This window comes from Rousettus aegyptiacus, unplaced genomic scaffold (assembly GCF_014176215.1).
Source record: "Rousettus aegyptiacus isolate mRouAeg1 unplaced genomic scaffold, mRouAeg1.p scaffold_m13_p_13, whole genome shotgun sequence".
NCBI classification, from domain to species: Eukaryota; Metazoa; Chordata; class Mammalia; order Chiroptera; family Pteropodidae; genus Rousettus; species Rousettus aegyptiacus.
The window spans coordinates 56427249-56451880 of NW_023416288.1; the positions used below are offsets into that span (position 1 = coordinate 56427249).

General features: G+C 37.2%; 2 protein-coding genes across 5 annotated transcripts in view; one reads left to right on the plus strand and one right to left on the minus strand.

The window, feature by feature from the left end:
• CREB3L2 (cAMP responsive element binding protein 3 like 2) overlaps nt 1-24632 on the plus strand; it is a 187887-nt gene that overhangs the window by 14777 nt on the left and 148478 nt on the right. The gene's annotated exons all lie outside the window — the stretch shown is intronic.
• The window catches only part of AKR1D1 (aldo-keto reductase family 1 member D1), a 34605-nt gene continuing 20187 nt past the window's right edge, over nt 10215-24632 (minus strand). For 2 of the 4 annotated variants that reach the window (XM_016122875.2, XM_016122877.2), the window contains exons 4-9: nt 23800-23877; nt 21952-22074; nt 17183-17292; nt 16326-16491; nt 14884-14966; nt 10215-10506 (exon numbers count right to left, since the gene is read on the minus strand). In XM_016122875.2, coding sequence (XP_015978361.2) covers nt 10464-10506; nt 14884-14966; nt 16326-16491; nt 17183-17292; nt 21952-22074; nt 23800-23877 — 603 coding nt within the window. In that variant the 3' untranslated portion in view covers nt 10215-10463. The remainder of the gene's footprint in view (nt 10507-14883; nt 14967-16325; nt 16492-17182; nt 17293-21951; nt 22075-23799; nt 23878-24632) is intronic. The other 2 variants (XM_016122876.2, XM_016122878.2) reach the window with 2 other exon arrangements.

Sequence of the window (24632 nt, forward strand, 5' to 3'; positions counted from 1 at the left end):
AAATATAGAGTTATGACCAGATTGCATAGCAAATGCAAAAAAAAAAAAATGTTTTCAGATGAATTAAAGATCTAAATGTAAAAACAAAACTAGAAATGATTAGAAAAATAGAGGGATTTATATAATTTTAGGAGAGGGTAAAAAAAGTCAGAGTGTCTAAAGGAAAATGTTGGCAGATTCAACTATGTGACGTTTTGTTTTACATCTTTTTCTTAATTGGTCTTCATGGACAAGGGATTAAGTTAATCATGCCTCAGTTGATGGCACATTAGTACCATTAGCTTGTGAGAGGCTCTTTTGTTTTTATATATGTACATACATATTTATTGTCATTTACTCTGTTTTATCTTTTCACTCAACCACATATGTAAGTAACTGTTGTAATATTTTAAATGCTTACTCTTGTTTGTATTGCTCTAAAATGGGTAATGTTTCGAAGGCATGTCTTTAATTATGTAAATTGTATCATGTTATAGATCTCAGTTCATCTCTTATTATTTTATTTTTTCCTCACTTAGTACTGTGTTTTAAAGATCTATATTGCTATGCTTACAATTAGCTCATTGCTGCTTCTTGCTCCATAGCATCCTGTTCAAGAATTCTTGAATTCTTGGTGTGCATTTACATTTTACTCATCCTCCTCTCTGCCGCGGGCACCCAGATTGCTTCTAACACCCAGCTACAGCAGACATTGCTTCTGTGAATGTTCTTGAGCATACAACCTTATGAATGTAGGTGCGATTTTTTGGGGAATAAAATCTCACATGTGGAATAGCTGGGCCATAGGGCTTATCAATTGGCTATTAGCTTGGGATAATAGAATGGCTTTATAGCAACATTTTAGCACTTGGCTAGCAGACAGTGGAGAGGGTACTTTGTGTATAAGGTATATACGCACTCTAGGTATTAGGATAACCACAACATAAAGAGAAACACTGGGTACCTATTGCCTAGCAAGAAGAATGGTTTCACTAGGTTAAACAAGCTGTGTGTTGTGTGTGTGTGTGTGTGTGTGTGTGTGTGTGTGTATCTTAATGGATTATTTTAACCATCATTTGGTTCTCATGAGAGATAAATTATGGATCACACATTCTGGTTTTGAAAGTTCTTGCCACAGGAGACTCCTGTAGAAATCAGTAAAATCCAGTCCAGTGTCTCAGAGTCTTTTTGATAAATTTTTGATATCAAGATTTGTCTTAAATACTTTGAAAGGCTGGAAAACAAATTCAGTAGTTAGAAACTGATAGTGGTACCCATGCTAAAAAGGGTTAACATGAAAGGAAAGAATTAAGGAAAGGGAGGTGAGATGACTTATAAAAACTAAGCTCAAAAGTAAATCTTGTATCCTGATGATGAATCTTGACTTGAGGACCTTTTCAGGATGCTGTCTACACCCCATGCCTTATCATTTAAAGATGTTTTCATCCTTTAATCTGCTCATTGATGGCCAGTCTATAGTTTTGTCAAAATAAGAGAGAAGGGTAAATTAAAATGATGTTTAGTGACGAATGTTTTGTATCTTTGTCTTATGTTAAAAAAAAAATTCAACTGGGTAAAATTTAAAGATTTTTGGGGGGGCATTATTCAATAATTCATGAATCGGGCAGCATCCACTCTAGCAGATAGAAAGGTACTCTGAAGGGCTGAACAAAATGAAAGACTTATTGGCAGAAGGGAACAGGAACAAGGTACTAGGTAAAAAAGCAGATTGCTTATAGCAAAGTTGTTTTCCTTTAGGGGATGGCAGGAGTGTTATCAGACAGATGACCTAACTAATGCTGATCAGGCAGTTCCTGACCGACTGGTTTATGATTCTACGTCTGGGAGAACCAAAGCTGTTATTAAATTAAATCTCTTATTTTTGGTGATGCAGTTTAGAATAAGCGACTTCATTTGCTATCTTGTTTTTCACAGTAAGAAATTTTCCAGTTATGCAAAGATAACTGAATAACTCAATTTAATATTAGTTTAAGGTCTTAGCTTTAGGTCTTTAAAGATTTGGACATCACGATTTATGCTGACACATTAAGCCTGTGTGATTTATCTAGTATTATAAAAATCCCTCTTACAAAGAATTATCTATTATAACTTAATTTAGTTTGATACATAATTTTAATATCTTATAATCTTATATGAATTAGCTTTTGGACCAGTAAAATCAATAGAGGAAGTTTAGAAAACTCGAATTTACTTTTTTATTAGAAAATAAATACCGCCCCCATAGGTTGAATAATTTTATCTTTGTAAAATCAAGGAAAAGATAGTTATTTCTAAATCAAATTTATTAAACCAGTCTAATTTATCCAAAGAATCATTTTGATTATTATATTAAAATTTCCCTATGTAACCATGTACCAGATATTAACATTTTTAAGTTGTTTTACTTTTGAAATGTTTCCAAGTAACCAATTGTTAATTAAACTCATAAACTTTTTAAAGACATTTTTTCTGTTACTACTTTAGCGAACCATTTCTTTCCCTTAGAGACAGTACATTTAAAGCATTAAAAAACTCTAGAATCTTTGTATTCCTCTTCATATTTATATTAATATCTGATATATGAATATCATTTCTATTGGGTAATTTGAATAAGAACTTGTTCCATTAAACTTTAATAAATCTTATAATCTGGTTTATTAATTCTAGAGGTAGATAAAGTATATGTTTGCTCAAAAAATATTTATCGAATGGGAAATTTTACTAACTCTTGCACAAGCTAGAGTTGCAATAGTGATAAAGTAGCAGAATCTAATACTGAAACAGATGTTAGTATCTATTCAGACTAGTGATCAGTTAAAGAAACAAAGACATATAATTATGTACCAGCAGGATCCACAGGGGAGAATGATTATTGAAATCTAAGTATGTCATTTTCTTCTGAATATAGCAGTGTAATCTCTCTCTTTTTTTCCGTTTCCATGTCCCTTATAATAATAACAGTCTTTCTTTAGTCTCTTTCATAGGGCAAAACACACAAAAAAGGATCCGCATGAATGGCAGAGTATTCTGTTGCTGAGAGGCCATCTCTATGTTGTACTACGCCACTTTATAGCATGCAGCTGGACCCTGAGGGGGTGAGACAGAGGGCCTCAGATATCATCAGAACCTGGGAGGAGATGAGAAACTGCCTCATTTCAGCATCCTTGGCAGATAGAGAAGCGAGTGAGGAATGGCCTTGTAGCAGCTCCTCATAAGCCTCCCGCGCACTGTTGTTTTGGGAGGATTCGTGATGCTCAGGCAAGATTCAGATCACCTGCGGTTCAGGCTTTGCCTTTGTGGCCTGTGCGCCTAAGTGCAAGGTCAGTAGCTATCAGCATGGAGATGTTCTTTTACCTTACACAGAAAAATCTGTCTTCAGGGGTTTATCTCAAAGGATATGTGGGAGGCATTCCAACGGGGTCTACCACAAGGTCAGGGTGAAGTTTCCTGTTCAAGAGCGTGGGAATGGAGATGGACATTGATGGTGCCAATAGTCAGGTGCAGTTGTCACCAGTGACACCTGTACATAAGGGGAGTCCTTCCATGTACACACCTCCGAAGAATGCTCCTAGGATTTGGGTGTTATCAGTGCATTTGGAACCACTGGCCCTCTGCTTCTGCCTCTTAGATTCCCAAGCCCCCAAAGCCATTATGGGCCGAATCCTGTTGCTATCTGCCTTGCGATTGGCTGATGTAATCTGCATGCTGGGCTTGTTCCTCAGTTTTCCATAGGCGAATAAGGTGTTTAAGGTTTTTTTTCAGAGGCTGCTTACTCAGAAGGCAAGAGGAGATAACAGGTCTTATGGTTTCCACGATATTGTTCATGGCTTCTTTACCTTTTCTAGGGAGATATTAGAAGGAGGATAATATGAATTTATACATGACACAGTCATATAAGGGAGAAAAAAATCTTTGTCTGTGCATCTTAGGTCTTCTGGCTGGGTTCTGTAATTCAGACCAGCGAAAGATAGGTAAGAGAAAAACAAACGCGTTTATTAACAGGTGTATCGCACATTGCAGACATGGGAGCATCCAGAGATGAGTAACTCACAGGTTGTTACCTGATCGAAGAGGGTCTACCTACCTGATGAGCAGCAGAGCCCAACATTGAACACCTAGTTTTGCAGTGAAAGAAATTGGGGCAATTTATTTGCAGGGCACCGTGCAGGGAGAACGGGAAGCTATCGCCGAAAGCCAGAACCCCTGGGTGACTTTTATTTAAGGGTTTTTAAAGGCAAAGATTGAGAGTTGGGGTCAGGAGTCTTTGGAGAAGCTGATTGGTTGGTTCTTGTGCAAGCTACAGCCGGTTTTCTCTAGTCTGAGTAGTTCAGTTTCTGGCATCATCTTGTCTGGAGCCTTTGTAACTGTGGTCAGGTGACTTAGCTGGGCCGAATAACCAAGATTCTGCAAAGCATCGCATGGTTGTGCTGTCGGTGATGTTATCTTTAAAAGCAAAAAGCAGAAACTACACATCTTCTGACCTTGTTATTATTTAAGCTACCAATACTTAACTGGCTACATGTTTCTATTATCTCAAGCAAAGTATACTTTTAACCATTTTTTCTGGAACTTGCCATCTAGGCAGGCCTTCAGAACATGACTAACATATGTTCTTGATCTTCAACTATAAATTACGTGAAAACCAAAGCAATTGAAACATTTCATTAAAGCCTTTACCTGCATCTCTAGACTTTATGATCTAATATCCAGACATGTTTGCTGTTAATCGTTGGTTTCAAATTTGGTGAGAACTTGGGCGAATATAATTCCTTAGCAAAAAAACCAATACATTTTTAGAGAAGCGATAAGATAACAGAATAGGAATTTGAATCTCTAGGGACAGCAAATTGTGGGAAGCCAAAAATATATGGGAGACTAATGGCAGATAAGGGCTGGTTAGTAAAGGTTGCTATATGAATTCCTTTGGTGCCATCTCCAGGCTGATGAGCATCTGAAGTTGTTCCACTGATTAACTTTTGTCTTTCCTGGTAGAGGGGAGGGGGAGGGACACTTTGTAAATTTATGTCCTCCTTTTAGGCAAATAGTGGGCGGGCAGAGAGTTTCTCCTGTCTGTTTCTTCTCAATTGCCTTCAGCTCAGAAATAATCCTCATGCCAAAGTGGAATATTTTGAGGTGGCAAATTCTGTCTTCTTCAGCCATAATACACTGGTTCTTCGGTAGCCAAGGGTCCCCTTTGATGCCGTGTCCTTCTGTTACTTCCTTCTGTTGTCGCTTCTGCTCCCCTCCCCTACTCCATAGCTTTATCCCAGAAGTAGCAGAATTGGCTTTGCGATTTTTTTTTTTTAAATGCTATCTTTCGCGAAGGTCTTCAGAGTTATCCCAGGCTGTAGTCTTGTTTCTTTGTCCAGTCTCAATATTGTGTGACCTGCTCTTTTCCGGGCTGCTATTCACTTTGATTAGAAAGAAGTGAGTTTTGCCAGCAGAATAGCAATGACTCTTGGTCCCTCAGAATCGTGTGTGTGTAGGAGGGTAGCCCTGGTGGATTGTGAGGTCACTGAAACTTCGACTTTTCTTTCTTTATCGACTCTAGGTTTGAGGCATGTCTGAAATTGCCGTTATTGTTGCAGTAGTTGTCTCCCATGAAGATTTCGGGGTACAGTTTTGTTCTCCTATTTCCTTGCCAATCCAACTACTTCTGCTTTGTATCCTTAAGGGTTTTTGGTTCACAGATGTACTCCTTCTTTATTCTAGAGGTGCTATGGATTTGGTCTATTTAATTGGCTCTCTGCTTGGTTATTTCAAGAAATTTGGGGCAGGAAGGAGAGTAGATTACCATTGTAATTTAATCTAATCTCCCATATTGCTTCTGTCTTTCAGTAGCAGCCTGTTATTTATCAGAGCAATTTTCTCTTGACTCATACCGAGGAAATAATTTATAATTTGTTTCCTGCATAAACTCATTTTCATTGGGATTCATTTGCCCATATGCTTTAAACTCAAATACTGACAGCATGAAACTCATTATCAGTTTAACGGTCTGAGAAAAGATAAAATGCTTAAGAAAAAACATAGATAAATTAGAAAGGATGAGTGGTTTGCTGTAAGCACTCTAAAAATGAGCCTAAATGGGTTACTTTTCAGTTTTTGTGCAGTAAGCTGAAATGAGGGTGTAAGGAATAGGCATGTTTTAACATCTTTGAAGAAAGGCTATCATGTTAGCATTTGGCTCAGATAATTCTTTGTCGTAGTGGCTGTCCTATGCATTGTAGGAAGTTTAGCAGCATCCCTGGCCTCTACCTACTAATACCAGTATCACCTGTCCCCGTTCCCTGCTACTTGTGACAACTGAAGATGTCCATAGACATTGCCAAATGCCCCCCGGCGGAGGGTGGGACAAAACTGCCCTCAGTTAAGAACCACTGTTAAAAAAAGAACCACTCACCTAAAATAGCTCTTTACATACTAGATGATAAAAATGTATGACACAGAATCATATGTCCGTTATATCTAACTCAGTACCTTAAAATGTATCATCACAATCCCATGAAATATTAAAACTATTGATTGATGCTCCCTGAGCTCAGCATGGTTAAAAGTAGAACGTAAAAGCTAGAAAAAAAAAAGCTCTAACACTAGAAATTAAAATAAGACGAATTCTTATAAAAAGGTATTAATCAAAGATAAGGCAAAACCAAAACTGAGAATGTCTAGAAAATAAATTTATGAAATCTTAACCAAAACAGTGCCTAGAAGCAAGTTTATTATAGTCAGTGTTTATATTACTAAACAAAAACAAAAAGTAAATGAAATAGGCATTCAACGTAAGAAGTTAGAAGTCTATGGACACACTCAGAAAAATAGACGAGAGCTCAATAGAAGAGAACAAGGTATTAACGAATTAGGAAACAGAGGCGGCGGGACTAAGCAATGAATTTTCTTCTTTTTTGGAAATTTGCTCCAAGCGAAATCCAAAACAAGCAAAAATAACTTGCTAAACGTGGTAAATCATTCATTAATTAATAGGAAAAACAACAAATAGACATACCAAATAGGCACGAAAAGGGGGAAATAACCACAGATTTAGGAAAATTAAAGGAATTGAAAGAAGAGTACAAGCATATGTGAGAGCTCAGGGATTTTCGTTTTGTTTACTGAACTGCTTAGGATAGAGCCCAGCAGTGGCATACAAAAACGTTCGGTGACTAAATGAACAAATATACTTACATTTTTAAAGCTATGTGACATCGATAAATTCGAGAAGATAACTTTGCAAAAATTGATCCTAGATGAAATTAAAAGTGTACAAGATATCTATAGACTGAGATGAAAACTTTAGGTAAATTCCACCAAAGGAACAAATAATTTGAATTTAATTTGTTCTAGAGTCCAGAGAGTGAAAGAAAACCTTGTCCTCTCTTTTTAATAATAAAATGAGCACGGTTTGATAATAGAAATTCAAGAACATACATAAATAAAACTATAATCATACATAAATATCAAGAAAAAATGCTCAATAGTATAAATAGCGCAGTTTAAATAGTATAATAGCACCGTTTAAAAAAGTATGTTCAGTCATTTTCATGGGCTCCTGGCAAAGCTACTCCTTTCTGACCTCCACGTGGCCCTCAACAGGACTTAAAGTGAGGTCTACCCAGCTCCTAGTCTTCTGGCAACTTTATCTCTTCCTGACAACCCACAGACAGGATTAAGGGTCCCTAAATACTGCTTTTAAAGGTGCCTTATAACCTTTTAAGGAAGATTTACCAATAGCCAGATTTATGGGGGACCCTACAAAAGTCCATGCATTTTTGTCAGAATCACTGCTACTTCTCCCCCACCCCACCATACTCTGCATCTCAGCTCCCAAACTGGCTAAAATACCAGTGTCCAAGAGATTGTAATCAAAAATGATTATCTGTCTTTCCCCACCTTCTGCCCCAGCCAGGAGAAGTGAGAATTTGGGGAATCGATATCTGGAGGTAGAAACATGAAGTCAATTCAGGGAGAGTTCACATTCAAGAACCAGGACTCCACAAAACTTCCAGATTTAGTTACTATTCTACGGTTATCAGAAATTGAAGTCATCAGCAGAAGCCTGAAATTTTTACAGAGTTCAAGATAAATATCAAGCCTGGGAAATACAATTTTGCTCAACCTTCATGAATTCCCATAACTGTGGTCATCTCAAAGTGCTGAAGGCTGCAGACATGGGGTCGTTGCCTGTGCCCCTCTCATGACCTGTTCTGATGCCCTCGGTGTCATTACCTATGGAAGATAGTGCCCAAGGGAGGTCCTCTAGGTCCTCAGGCAGACCAAGGAACATTCTGTGGGCTGGGGCAGGAAGTCTTTGCTGCTCCCGTTCGTGCATTTTTATAGATCAATGAGTGCGATATGCTTCTTTTGGCTCCTCTCCTTTTCCAGGCAGGTTACATCACTATTGATATATCTTACTCCATAGCAGATCAGAGGCCCCCTGATTAGAAAGGAGGTTGAGTTCAGTTAATAAACATCCCTGGGATTGCAAAAGTCCCCGGGAGGATCACAGTGATTGGTTATCAGTGCCTGAGTTCAACAAAGCTTTGACTAAGGCCATTTTTATTACTGACGTCAGTTAGAGAGGCTGGAGATCTTGACCGAGGGATGGTTTGCAAGGGCCGCTGTAATAAAGTGCCACAACTGGGTGACTTAAAGAACAGAAATTTATTTCTCACAGTCTGGCAACCAGAAGTCTGAGATCAAGGTGTTGGCAGAGTTGGTTTCTTCTGAGGGCTCCGAGGAAGAGTCTGGTCACGGCCTCTTCTCGAGCTTCTGGTATTTTGCTGTAAATCTTTGCAGTTCCTTTTCTCGTATGAGCATCACCCTGATCTCTGCTGCTGTCTGCATGTAGCATTCTTCTTGTGTGCATGTCTGCATCCAAATTTCCCCCGTTTTATAAAAATACCAGTTGTATTGGGAGTAGGGTGCACCTACTCCAGTATGATCTCATCTTGACTAATTATATCCGCAATGGCCTTATTTCCAAGTAAGGCCACATTCTGAGGCTAGGACTTCAGCATATGAATTTGGGGAGGGGGGACACAATTCATCCCATAATAGAAGGGAAGCTTGAGAGGGGTGAGTGGAGGGAGAAATGCCACGCAGAAGCTCATGTAGGACTCGCTCCTTCCTTACCTTCCATTTTCTGACTCCAGTATCTCTGACTAAGAGAGGATTCCCTTCTTCTAATCTTTAGAAATACATAAATATTTTCCCTGACAAATAATGGAACTCTTCCAATGCCTATTTGTAAAAAATGGTTTGATAGGTATGATCCTTCCTCCACACCAGCCCCCCTCAAAGTACTTTGAAGGGGTTTGACAACAGAGATCCGGACTCAAGTTTCTGCTTATTCGTTATGAGTCTCCTTTTTTGTCCTCTTTTCCCGGTGCTAAATGTACAGTAGCAGTTCGATCAAAGGTCTTTAAATTGAATTGAATGCAGATGATCACCCCTTAACCCACCCCACTCCCAGCAACAAAATAGAGATCTATAAGGTAGAGCAACTCATCCATATTTTATTAATTTTTGTGAACAAAATACTTTGCTGAGGACAGCATTCTAAGAGTTAATACTGGAAGAAGTGGAAATCATGAGTTGAGATAAAATTTTTGTTAAGCGATAATTTCTCAGGAGTGTATGTTTTCAGTTTGTTGAAGATTATCAGTAAACAATTGGTCTTGGACAAATATGATTTTTGAAGAACTTTCTTGCCCTGTGAAAGTGACCTAATATGAATGAATAAAATATATTACTTCAGTTGGACTAAAATAGATACATCTCTTTTGCAGAATTCTAACATCATCTTATTCACTTGAAAAAATTTTACATGCAGAAACATTACCAGTGTTCTTTTGAGCTTGCTTTCTCAAAATTCACCTAATTATCCCAATAACACTTTTAAAATCGTTAAGTATAAGAATTTTATAAACTTTCTGTTTTCAATATACTTCTTAAAGCCTCCTTTCTAAACGCCTTCTTTTAAAATAGCCATCTTTGGATCGTTCTGTGATACAGGGTCTTATTTGCATATGTTGATAGTGTCAAGCCGTTTTGCATAATGGTCGTCATATGATGAATGGGGGCAAGAGTGAGACACAGTGCAAGTATAGATCAACAGTTCTGTTGAAGCTCACGCCCTTTAAAGCATACAAGAGAGAACCAGCAAGTTATCCATTTATCAAGCCGAGTAAAAGCTAAACAAATACACATTGGATGGACAAATCACCGTCAAATTGTTATGGTTTTGCTGACCACTGTGTTGTTTTATTATTTAAAAACCATTATTTCAACAGATTTAAACCTTTTTTTTCTTCAACATAGCTAAGTCAAAGTCACTTATATGACACAGAAGTTAAGCCTGTGGTCGTCACCCGTTCATTTGAGGGTAGTAAAACCTCTTTCATGTCCACATTTTGGGAGGAAGCACCCAGCCAAAGGTCCTGGCATACACAGGAAGGAAAAGTCAGTCCAGGGCCTCTCTCGAGTCAGTATTCCTCATGAAATGGGTATTCGGGATGATCACACCACCTGCCAAAACAATTCCCCAAAGGGAAAAATTTCACTCCAAAGTCACACAGCAGTATGTGTTACTAGCATCCTTTGACAATTTCACTGGCTGCTCCCCCCCTCTCTGACTCATTCCCTCTCTGTTTCTCACCCACCCTCCTCCCATTTTTCCTCAAGCCAGCACCTTTTACTGAAACCCTGGACAGCACCTGGGTTTAGGGGTGTGTGTGTGTGTGGTGGGGGAAGGCTGGTAGCCTTCACATCAACGTTTTGCCCAGAACAGAAAACGCAGGAGGTGAGCAGCGCCTGCCCACGCTGCATGCCTCTTCCCAATTCCTTCTTCCCTCCTGTCCCGGTATAGGCTGCCTCCCCTTTCGGTGAGCCGCACAGGCACTTCTCATCAGAGCTCTGTTACCGGTCCATGTCACCCTCTTTTCCGTTGTCCTTCCCTTTCTCACGAGCCTTCCTGAGAGTTAGTAGTTTGAGATCTAGAAAGGTAATGACTAGCCACGTTAAGTTTCTGCTATAATGATGATGAACCTATCTCTTAAATAACAGTGGTGAAACAATCTTTGAAAGGACTGGACCGTGTGTGAGTGTGTGTGTGCGCGCGCGCGCACGCTGTCATGAGACATATCTAAGATTCAGTTCTCTGTAAGTACTATGAACTTTAAATTAAAATATAAAACAAAGGCTCTCAAATTGTCAAAGATTAACTGGATGAAAAACAGAAAAGAATTCTGGCCCAGCATGCCTAAATAATACATTTTGTAGACCATTTGGGCCTAATTTTTGTTTCCCCTTACTGCTTTTTATATTTATTTCCTGGTATTATGAGTTATTTTCCCAGTGTTGCTAGAATTAGGTATTAAATATGTCAAATGTCAAACCAAATGATGTCACCAATTAATTGTCTGTAAAAAATCTACCAGTGTTGGTAGATTGACTGTATCTTACTGTCTCTTTAATATTTATTCAATAAAAATCATTTATCCTCAAGAGCTATTAACCTGTAAGTGTTAGTTCCAAGTTTTTGTTTACTCTTTTATTCTTGAAGCTAGGTACATTTTGAAGTCAATAACATTTTTTCCCCTGGAAAATTCACATTAGAAATCTATTTTATTAATTCAGAAATGGATTCAGAAATTTGATATCAGTACAGTCAAGAACAGTTTCTGACTCATGAAAAATAGCGTGGCCAACTTGGTTTCTGGTGTGGCCTTTTGAGGCAACTGTAAGCACGGCATCTGTAGATTCCTTGCTGAATCTTAACAGGTGGCCTTGGAGGGGCACAGGCTTGGGCTAAATTTGGCCTGCAGCTGAACCCCTCTCAGGACTGTGCCACTGGACACCTACTTCACAAATCCACACTAATAAGACCTGGAGACTTAAGAGCTTTGCTTAGTACATAGAAACAGACACAGAAGGACAGCCAAAATGGGAAGACAAAGAAGCAAAAACCATATGAGAGAAGATAACAGATCCAGATAAAATGTAGTCAAGCAATCTAACAGATGCAGAGTTCAAAACACTGGTTACAAAGATGCTCAATGAACTTATGGGAAATGTAGATGAATTTAGTGAGAACTTCAATAAAGAGATAAAAAACATAAAAATGGAAATGGAAATTATAAAAGGGAACCAGTTAGAAATGAAGAACACATTATCTGAGATGAGAAGCATATTAAATGAAATAGACCAAGTGAATAAAGAAGAGGATCGAATGACCTATATAGAAAACAGGAAAGCCAAGGATACTCAATCAGAATGGCAAGAAAAAAGCCTAGACTATAATAATAATTTAAGGAGCCTATGGGACACTATTAAAGGTAAAAATATCTGTGTCGTAGGGGTACGTGAAGGAAAACAAGATGTTGAAGAGAGATTTGAAGAAATAATGATGGAAAACTTCCCTAATCTGGTGAAGGAAATAGACATACAATCCCAGGAAGCTCAGAGAATCTCAAAAATCAGGAACCGAAAGAGGCCCACACCAAGACACGTCATAATTAAAATGCCAAAGGTTAAATACAGAGAATCTTAAAAGCAGCAAGAGAAAAGCAGTTAGGTACCTACAAGGGAACACCCATAAGACTGGCAGCTGATTTCTCAAAAGAAACTATGCAGGACAGAAGGTCTTGGCCACAGAATATTTGATGTGATGAAAACCAAGAATACTTTATTCAGTAAAGCTGTCATTTAGAATTGAAGGACAGATTAAGAGCTTCCCAGACAAAAATAAGCTAAAGGAATTTGTCATCACCAAGCCAGTATTACAGGAAATGTTGGAGGGACTTCTTTAAGAAGAAAAAAAAAATGTATCAACAACAAGAATAAAGAATGGTAAGAACTACATTCCTATCAACAAGTAACTCAAATGAAAAAGAACTAAGTGCTCCAACCAAAAGATAGAGTGACTGAATGGATAAGAAAACAAGAGCCCTATATATGCTGCCTACAAGAGACTCACTTCAGATCAAAAGACACACAGACTAAAAGGAAGGGAATGGAAAAAGCTATTGCCTTGATGGACCTAGAGGGTACTGTGCTTAATGAAATGGGTCGGATAGAGAAAGACAAATATCACTTGATTTCACGTACATGTGGAATCTAAAGAACAAAATCAACAACAACAAAAACAGAAATAAACCCATAGATAAAGAGAATGTTTAGACGGATACTAGATGTGAAGGGAGTTGGGGGAGACAAAAAAAAAAGGCAAAGAGATTAAGCGGTACAAATGGATAGTTGCAGAGCACACATGGAGATGCAGAATGTAGCATGGAGAAGATGGTTAATAATGTTGTAATAAATATGCGAGGGGGAAGAGGAGTATGAGATTTAGTGGGGTGATCACTTTGCAAGTTATGTAGCTCTCTGGTCACTATGCCATACATCTCAAACTGATATTATTGTATGCCAACTATAATTGAAAAAAAAACAAAACTCATTGAATTGTACAATGTAAATACAAGCAACTAATTGTCTGTTTTATTTCAATAAGGACAACAAAAGGGAGGCTTTGAGATCATAATAGGGAAAAGGGGAACTGAGGCCTAGAGAAAGGAGGGGCCATGCCCCAAATCACCACAGCAAGTCAATGGTAAAGCCCAGACTGGATTAGGGTTGTTGCTTTTCAGCTTCTCTATGCTCAAGGAAAACTAGATATAATGTGCAGATTGACAATAACCTTCCTCCTGCCCCCTTCTAAGCACTGGGCTTTGGCTTCCTCAACTGGGCCAGCCCCACTGCTGTGGGCAGGGAAAAAATGGCCAGGCCCACACGCACACTCTCTTCCCTCCCCCCTCCCCCCTCCCTTCAATTCCTGATAGATAATAACAGCACTTAACAGTTATCATGTACCAGGCCCTGGGCTAAAGTCTGTGTGTGCATTAAGTCACTGAATCCTCACACACACCCAGCGTCGTAAGCATTATTATCATCATCATCATCATCTCCATTTTCCAGATGGGGAAACTGAGACACACAGTTTCTAACTTGCACAAGTTCTTCCAGTTAGTGGCAGAACCAGGATGTGAACTGAGGAAGTGTGGCTCCAGAGCCCTCACTCCTAAAAACTACACGAGAAAAAAAAAATAGCACGGCCAATAAGATAAGTATCCAAACTATATGAACCGTTTTAATGAGCATTTTCTAAATGCTTATTTAAAGACATTGAAAATATGCAGGTGATCTAAAGAACTGGAAATACTAATAAAAATGATTAAGAAGAAAAGATATGTGTGTATATACAAATATACGGTGTGTCTTCTCTTTTTATTGTAAAGGACCTATAATATTTAGAGAAGAAAGGGCTACTTCACTGATTAGCTAAATCTGGCAACACTTTGAAGGAGTGGAAGAAATTTTGCTTGTGGGAAGTCAGCCAATAGGTGGAGCTAGAAGCTCCAAATCTTATGGGCAAGGATTTGTTTAAAACTAGATTCTTAGCTCCAAACCTGTGCTCTTTCTACTACATTCACATGCCTCTCTGCCAGGAGTTGTTTTTTTGGTTGAAAAATTTGCTCTAATTTGTGCATCGCTTTGATCTTTAGGAAGAGATACATAAGTTGTTTGCATAATTGTATTACTACTGTAATAACATATGTACACTATGACTTAATTCTCCATAAGGTCTTTATCTGCCATGCCTTAGTCTGTCGTGGGATGTCATATAAATACCATAAGTCTTTTAAGTAAAAATGTAGATTTGTAGGAAGTTCCTAGAATGGATGTAACTTACCTAAACCTATTTCATATTCAGCATATGCTGCCCACTCACCTTTACCTTTGTGCTTTCTGGGGACAGAGGTCTAGGTTCATAAGAGCCCCACTGATTAGCACTTGACAATCCAGCACCACTGGACAGCACGTGATTAAGGGCTCCCCAGAACTCACATGAGCAACTCCACGAAGCGGACATTTTTATTTAAGGCCTCAATGTCTTTCATTTCTTCTTCGGTGAGAGAAAAGTCAAAGATCTGAAATAACAGAAATAAGAGGCAGACATTTATTTAGAAGATGGGGCAAGCTCGGGGATAAGTGGGGCCAGCAGTGGGGACCCTGCGCACATGTCTCAGAGGAGTCGAGCTGGTGCCGGGGGACCACCCACCAACGCGGAGCTGGAACGCCCTTCTACTCTTTGTTTTTAAAACAATTCTGCTGATGACATCTCACAAGATTTTATAAGTGCCCTGAAACAGTGTATGTTCAGGACATCTGAAATTCCAAGAGTGAATTCTTTATTCTGGAAAAGATGATGTACCTTTGATTCTGGACTATGGCCTTGGTACACTTAAAAAAAACAATTTCCCTCATCTCTATATCGGCTTCTGTACTTTTTTGTTTAACTTTTAGTTTGCTTTGTTTTATCCTCTAAATCATTTATCATCCTTTAATGTCTCTTTTTCTACCTTTTCTGATTACATTTTTTTCATTGTTTTATTTTTTTCTTGGCTTGTACACTTTATATTCTGGTTTTATAATTGTCCTTTATTAACATTTTCATACTTTAGCTTATTTATATTTTTAACATTTGGTTAATCCATTTATAATTGATCTTCCTTACTTTATTATTTTATCTTTCTATCCCTTAACTTTTATTTTGGTATATTTAACCATTTGTAGTATTTAATTATATGAGTAATATGTAAATATATGCTTTTTGTAAAGCAATGAAGCACAAAGAAGTACATGGGCATGTGTAGAATAAATACTAAAAGTTCCTGTTACCCACCACCTCAGTACTATTCTCCTTCCCAGATATTCAACACACAGTAAGAGTAACATGTAATAATTATATCATATCTTTATTCTTCTGCAAATTTCTTTAATTCGCAGAATATGTCTTGATGGTCTCTTCTTTCAAAATACGACTTAATCCATTTAGCCACCATATCCATAGTATATAGATATAACAGTTTACTTATTCATTTCCCCATGGATTGTTTCCAAGTACTTTTTAAAGGAAACCCTTTCTTTGATTATTTATTATCCAACTTTTGGAATTTATGGTATTGTGCAAGGAATCAAAAGTTTGCATAAAATAAAAACAGTCACAAATGAACCAGTGTTTTATAAAATGAATCCTTACCCAAGCTTCCTTTTTGCTTTTTTGTGAGCTCTCTGAGTGTTGATGAGTCAGTTTCTGACTCACGCGAATTTGCAGTGTGTCCTAATGACACAGTGAAGTTGCAGATCTCACCAGAGATGCAGGATTTCACAAAGTCAGTGAAAGCGATGGAGATTTGCTCTAATTCTAGGACCAGTCTGAATAGAAAATTCTCTACGTTAAAAAAAAAAAATCTTAGTTTTTACATTTGCAGAAGCTGTTCTCTTACCTGAAAGTTTTCTTTGATCCTTGCAGAGTTGAAGCTTTTAGGAATGACAACCACTCCTCGCTGGATGTTGAAACGCAAAACAACCTGAGCTGCTGTTTTATTGTACTTTTTCCCCACCGAGTTTAGAAGCGCGTCTTTTAACAAGGGTGGAGAAGATACATTCACCCTTAAAAAAAAAATAAAAGCATGTATCATATTTAGCTTGAGCAGTGAGAAACAGTGGTTAATCAGTCCCTCTCCTCTTTTGTCTTGCCATTCACCTGGTATCCTACCAGGACACTTTGGGTCCTCAGTGAAGAGTTGCTCTTAGGATGGGAAGATCAAGAGAAGCAAGTGTGTAGAGCTGCCTCTTTCAGAGGGTAAACGTTTCTTTGATGGGTCCTACAAAGAAAACTGAGTTGGAAGTAGGCATATAGGGGAAGGCAGGAAGACTGAAGTGGAAGAAATAGAGGCACAACTCTTGGACTCATCTTAGAGGAGAAAAATTTCTACTTTGGTCTATGGAACACTCTACAGCGGAAGTTGCCGCTGAGTGCCGAGATCAAAAAATTCTCAAATTTTATAATAGCCAGAGACTCTGTCAGATAATGCCTAAACTAACATTTGTGGAGCATTCCCTCTGTTTCAGGGAATGTTAGGTAATTTCAGACATTATAGTATGATCTATTTTTACACCATCTAAGCGAGGAAGGTTATATTAGCTGTAATTTGTATATATGGAGAATGACTTGAAGAGGTTAAGTTACTTTCTTAAGATCACACAGCCAAGTAGAGTCATTCCGATCATACCATTCTCATTAGCCTCATAGTTGACATCAAAGGAAACATTTGCTGAAGATACATACAGCATTACTTACCAGAATGGATTCCTAGAAGTTCCCAAAGGGCTGTATGCAACAAGGACAATATCATGTTGTCGACAGAATTTCAGGAGTTTTTCCTGGGTGAAATACGGATGGCACTCAACCTGTGTGGTTGTGTTGGAGAGTGGAGAACAGAATAAAGGCCTTGTACATGAATGTGATTTTACACAGGTTTTGTATTATGGATGAGACAAATCCTAAATCTTTTTCCTAACAAGGATGACTGCATTGTTTGTATACCAGTGAGATTAATTAAAACAAGGTTAGTGAAGTCACCATCTGTGGGTTGATTTTAAAATAATTGGGAACAAATTCAATTTTGCATGCCTATCATCGTTTAAAATTTTAAGTGACCACTCAGTTGTTTATAGTAAACATTCTGGCAAATACAATATTCATAACAAACTTACAATCTCAAGGTTCAGATCATAGTCTTAGTAAGTAGAAGCGACATCTTACAGAAGCCCTCTGTCTCTAGCTATCAAAAATAGAAGAATATTTTCATAAGAGGTAGAGCATGTATAAAACTAAATTTAAAGATGAATTTTGTCTTCTTGGCTGAGCGTTCTATACCACCAAATGTAAGCCTACTTTCATTTTTAGTATCTTATTGACAAGATTCCTGCACTAAAAATACTCGTGTCAACAAAATTCTCAAGTTTCTTCTTAAACACTATGGTAGTTTTGACCCATGTTTTTCTTTTTAATTAAAGTCAACCAAAGCTTAATTAAAATATTTTAAGTATATAATTATTATGTTCACCATCTGGAATATTAAATACTTAACAAACTATGTTTCCAGAAGGCACAATCATAATCTTGCTCCCTTCTGTCCACTAAGAAACACTTGTGGGGGTTTTTCCCCTCCCTTTGGAACATTTCTTAAACAGTTTTAAAAAGCGGCACTTAGACAAAAATAAGTTAGGAACCGTAGTGTTCATGGTGTTTCTTTCCGTTATTCTCTCCAAGTGCCAGTATCTCTTTCTGCTTTCAGTTCCTTTTTTGTTTTCAATTTTGTTTATTATTGGTAGACTCATCTTTCCAAAACACATAATTTATCACATCATTTCTTAGAGACTAAGTATAAATTCCTTAATTTAATGCCTTGCTGCTGTTCAAAACACAACATTTAATTTTCCCCACAAAGACTCCTTTCTAATCAGGTTACCTGTCTCTGGCCTATTAAATATGTATATGTACATATGTATATATTCATATGTATGTATGTATATATGTGTGTGTTTATATGTATAATAAGCATTTTTATAACCTACTATTTGAAAAAAGATTTAAATGGTTTATAGCAAAAGGTATATATAATAAGGCTAATACAATTAAAAGCAGAACAAACAAATATGTGAATATCAAATCCATGACTGAATGAATTTGGGACTTTACAGAGTCGCACCAGGCAACATACTAGAAACATTTACTCAACAAAAACTTTTGAGTCAATATAATATAAACTTATAATATACAATATAATACTTTGCATAGGTAGTTTGTAGGTAAAAATTCTGGGAGTTGGGGTGGGTAACCTAATCTGATCCAAGTACATATGAATCCAGAGAACCACATTCCTTCTTTTCATAGCTTTTATATTCGTTTCTAATGATAAGTAATGATTTTGTGATTAATGTTGTTCCCCGCTAGATCGTGCCATGTGAGCAAGAACTGTATCTGTCTCTGGTCACTTTTGCATGCCTAGAGCCTAGCAAAGTGCCTGGCTGGTGTCAGGCAGGTGCTCGATGACTGTTCAATGAATGAAGATGATAACTGTGTAGGGAGGACAGAGCCAGAATATTAGGGAACATCACTATTGATGCTGCAGATGGTTAGATTGGGCTTCAGAAGGGCTGCAGCCTGAGTGGGGGCCATTTCAGGCCAGGAATGATCCTTGTTGAGTAGCCTGGGACTGGATGCTCAGTTTAAGGTGGAGGGCGGTGATGGTTTCTGATGTCACGGGGCCATGATGTCATCCTTATTTCCAAGCAGAAGTATATCGGGGCACACCTGCCCGCCTTCTTTGCCAGAGACTGGTTACAGCTCTTTGTAAGTGAGCTAGTGGAGACGCAGTCTTTACATTTTCTTGTTCACAATGTAAAACTGATGTAACTCATCAGTGACATGTCTGGGGCTTCTACAACACTGTTCATTAATGGCGAACTTTAGATCTTAAAATCTTAGGAAGCTGGACAGAAACCATGAAGGAAAATAGCAAAAGCCCTTTCACTAAGTAACCCTGTCCTCTGAAGAGTGTAGAATGAGGTCATATTTCATGTGACTTTGTTCATGAAGTCTATGAAAAATATAACAATTTGCAAATTTTACTTCAGATTGATCTTAATAGGAAAATAAGTACTGAAATATGTGAATTTTGAATTATGCAAGGTCTTTAGGTTCATATCCCTTACATCTAAAATGTGTTTACTCTCTGTAATGCCCACGATATGTTGATCATGTGTCTGGATTGAACACTGCACTGAAAGCTGCTCATGTTGTATATTTGGAGTATAAGTGGTTTTATGCAGTTCACACGGTGATGGCTGGTGGCCTGTAGACCTTCTCTTTGGTCTGTGCCATCTCTAGAGTATTGATACACTCTGCTTTCAAGCACCACGGAACACATGAGTAGGCTCAGGCTGTGATCTTCCAACACATCTTGCTTCCCTTGCGGGCCAACAGATCAGAGTATTTCCTCCTTGGCTCGAGGAAACACACTGTCTTAATTTTTACTCTGTTTTTCACTCTGAGATGAAAAAAATCATCATCTTTCTGTATATAATAGTAAGAAGAAACCTGTTGGTCATTTCCGTATTTTTAAGACAAAATATTCCTCTTGGGGGTGCACGAAGGAGGTGTGCTGATGACGGATGGAGTAGGAATCAAGAGATGGATTGAAGTGAGTTCGAAGTCAGAGGTGGTTCCTCTCCATTCCTGAGAGCAGGTGATTGTGTACAGCGTGAGCGCAGGTGTCAGTTTGGAGGTGGTACTTCTAAAATAGCAACATTCCTATTCTAGCTGTGAGCTGTTGTCACGATGTAGGTAATAATTCATTCTTTCTATTTTGAACTCATACTAGACTCTTTTGACTTACTAAAAACAGTGAATCAACCAAAGAAGTTAACCATAATCCTCTAATGTAAATATTTACCCAATCCAAAAGCATCGTTTAGCCTAGCTTCTTAATGTTTTATGGAGTAGGATGAAGAGGATATCGTTCTCCCTGCTTAACAAGATGGATAATAATATCTTGTTATGATTATAAAAGTGATACATGCTCACTACAGATGACTTGTAAAATACAGAAAAGCATAAAGAAGAAAACGAAATTTCTCTTGTAAAATTCACAGCCAGAGATAACTTGTTAATTTTTTCAATATCTCTCTTTCCAGTTTTTTTCTATGCACATTTCAAAAAATAATTTAATTGCCTCTGCACTGTATATTACATTTGGTATCCTGGACTTTGCTTTTAACATTATGGCGATTTTTCTTTTCCTCAGAGATGATTCAAAAATATCTTTCGTTAGGATTTCACATAATATGAATGCTTTGTAATTTATTTACACATTCCTCTATTTTTCTTATATATTTTGTTTCCTTTTTATTCATTTTGCCATTATAAATAGTGCTATGACAGACACACATATAGGCATTCTGATTTTTTTTTCATGAGGATAGGTTCCTAGAAATAGAAGACTGAACATTTTTAAGGCTCTTGACACTTATTGCCATCTTGCTTTCCCGTAAGACTGAATCAATTTGTACTCACCACACTTCATCATTTGCTTACATAGAGCATTACATTAAAAAATAAAAGCTTTGCTAATTCAATATACAATACAAAATCACACTTAAATTTAAATTTCTGTAATCACCAGTGCAGTTGAACATTTTCATGTTTACCAGTCTTGGAATTTGTCTTCTGTGAATTTCTGTTCATTTCTTTTGCCCATTTTTCTGTTGAGGCTTAGAATTTCTTATCACTAATTTTTTTCATTGATTATTATTAGGCTTTTAATTCACAAGGCTATTAACCCCTCTTTCTGTTATATTTTTAAAAAATATAATTATGTTTGCTCCTTGTTGCTAATATTTTTAGATTTAACATTATTATACTACTAAATTGATTGTTTTCTTTATAATTTTCCCATGGCTTCCTTTTCAATCCATAGCTTTGGAAAACTATAATTCTTTTGTAATGTTTACAAATGACTTCCTCTTTCTCTTTAACTCTTAATCATAAGGACATTTACTTTGGAGTAGGGTGTGAGGCTGAGATCTATATTGTTTCCGCATAACTAGCCATTTGCCCTATACCATTTACTGAAAAATCCATTCATTTGCTGTTAGTTTATGCTACTTTATTTTACATTCTGTTTTTATTATACTTGGGCCTGTTTCTAGCATATTTCTTATTTTCTGCTCTCTGTGTTGGTTCTTTTGCACTAATCTTAACATTATTGTAAATGGTCGTTATATCTTAATATCTGGCAAATCTTGTTCCCCCTCATTATTTTTCTTCAAAAAATTATTTTGAGTTTCTTTTATCTGAATTTGAACTTTCAAAAAAAATTTTTTAAAGAGACATAAAGTGAGAGACGTTAAAAGATTTGCCCAGGATCTAATGATGAGATACACAGAGAGCGACCACGAGACGTTCTGACTCCTAGCCCAGGGTTCTTTCTTCCTTATTTACTTAACGTAAGTATTGGGTCCCCCTACGACACCACAACATCCCACCCTCCTGTCAAGCTGTACCTGGTTGCTGACTGGCTTATGTCTGAGTCCCGGTTTGTTCAGGATTAGCTCCAGCTGCCTGCGATTAAAATTGGATACGCCAAGGGATTTCACCAAGCCAGCATCTTTGCAAGCTTCCAGAGCCTGTGGAGCAAATGCCAGTGGGTCGAGAAGCCTCAAAACAAGCAGGAACAAATGACTATAATGGTGACTATAAATTCTTCATAAAAGGAAAGCCCCTGAGTATGATAATAGGTCTTCTGAGACGGGAAAAAAATAGGTGGGAGAGACAGATAGGAATTCTGTGATTGAGTTCTATTATTAGGTGCACAGGTGTTTGGGATTGATTTCTTTATTGTTATAAACAAACTTCTTTATTTCTAGTAATACTTTTTTGTTCTAAAGTGTTTTTGATATTAAAATGGCTACTCAAACCTCCAGCTCTCTTTTAATTACTATTAGCCTATGATATCCTTTCCTATCTTTTTAAAAAACTTTTTACTTGTTTGTGTGTTTTTATTTAAAATAGGTTTCTCGTATATAATACACAGTAGAGTTCTGCTTTTTATCTATTCTGACAACCTCTGCCTTTTAACTGGATTGTTTAGACTGTCTGCGTATACTGTGATTATTGATGCCACTGAGTTTAAATCTCCCATCTTGCTTTTTGTTTTTCGTTTTCCCCATCTATTAATTTTTCTTCTTTTCTTGCCTTCTCTTGGATTGATTTTTTTATTATTTCATTTTATTGCCTTTATTGGCTTGTTTGTTATACCCTGGAAATATTAACATTTTCTCTTTGTATTTGACATTCTGAAGTCTCTCTATAATGTCTCTAGGTATGAGTTTCCTTCTCTCTCTTCTTTGTAAATTTATGCCCTTTCAATATCGGTTTTTTTGTTTTTGTTTTTTTAAATATTCTCTCTTTTCCTTTTTTCTTTCTTCTTTTTTTTTTTCTTCTGAGGCTCCTATTTTTGACTACTGGAAATTCTAATTTTGTCCCGTATATCTCTTGGCTTTTTGTTCATTTTAAAATTTTTTTCTTGTCCTTCTTCATATTGGGAGATTTCCTCATTCTAATTTTTCAATTTAATAATTTTTCTCATCTATTACATTATTTTTCTTAATTATTATTTACGCTTGTTTTTTTTTTTTAATGTTTTCTTTTTCTTGTTCCATATTGCTAAAATCTTTTCTTACCCCTTTTAATATATTAATTGGATCATGTAAAAGTTCTTGGTCCTCTGTTAATGTTGGGATCTGTAACTGAGATACAATGTTTCCTTGTGAATTAAATGTCTTGTTATTTTGGGCTGTGAGCTCATTTTCTCTTGGGGATACTGGCTACCCTGTCAGACAGTCCCTTAGAGGGAACACCAGACCCCAAACCTAGTCAGCTCTAGTGAGGTCAGCAGTGAGTATGTAGTTTCTTGGGTGGAGATCCTCAGGCACCAGAAAACCAGTAAGTGCCTCCTCACCCCTCAAGACAGCTCTACTCTTCAGAGCTTCAGCTGTTACCTACAGGGGGGAAGTCCTTTAGAAAGAGATACTTACGAGAGTATGTTCCCAGCCTTTGGAATCTGGAATGGAAGAGTTAAGGTTGCATCTCCTCATAAATTGAATAGGAATAATCAGATCACAGTTTAAAATTATAGACTTTTAAAATAAGAGGCCTTTTACGGCCTTGCCACCCTGAACTTGTCCTATCTCATCTGATTACAGAGGCTAAGCAGGGTCGGGCCTGGTTAGGGCTTGGACGTGAGACCACCTAGGAATACCGGGTGCTGTAGGCATAAAAAATAAAATAAATAAATAAATAAATAAAAATGAAATGAAATAAAATAAAATAAGAGGCCTACTTGAAATTACCTCCCAAGTGTCACACAGATTTGTGTTGTGATATATGTATTTGTTGTTCTCATCTTTAGGATAGGGATCATCTCCAGGCTGAAAAATAAATAACAAGTGTAATTAATTTTATTTATGTCTGGGAATTAAAATTATGGAATTCGAGTAGTCATTATACCAATATACCTTGGCCATGGGAAAGCAATTCAAGTTAAATTATTATGTTTATATAAAATATAATATATTACATATATATTCATGTTCTCTTTTTTGTGGGATGGTCCAAAATTTTCTTCCCTTGTCCAACACATGTGACATGTTAATCTCATTATCTCACCTTGGTCTTTATTTTCCTTTTATTTATTGGGAAATATATAAAATATATAAAATAATCTGAAGAACGGATTATTGTTCTTGAGCCATAAACTTCTCCCTTAATGACATCATTACTTATTAAAAAAAGAATTGAGGTTGAGAATTAGGATTTTTAGACTCATCATTTTGACAGTTTATCCTTGCCGGAGTTGAGGCCAGCATAGCATGTTACTTCTTCATTCTGGCTAATTTGCCCAGTGGTTCTTTTCCTTCCATTTTTGGGCACTTCAGGAGTTCAGCATCTTTTTTCCTAACTCACACATTATCTGGGTGTCAGATTTCCTTCTATAATTTTTGGGTGCTCCTTTCCGAACAAAGACCCCCCTTACTGTGGTGTGGAATGTTGTCCTTTAGATTTCTCTTTTTTGGCTATATCTAAAAATGGGACCCATTTCTTATGGTCTTGGAAATGGGATAGAGAGAAATAAAAAAGATGACTCCTAGGTTCTTTGGGTGAATGATGGTAATCATTTCCTGAG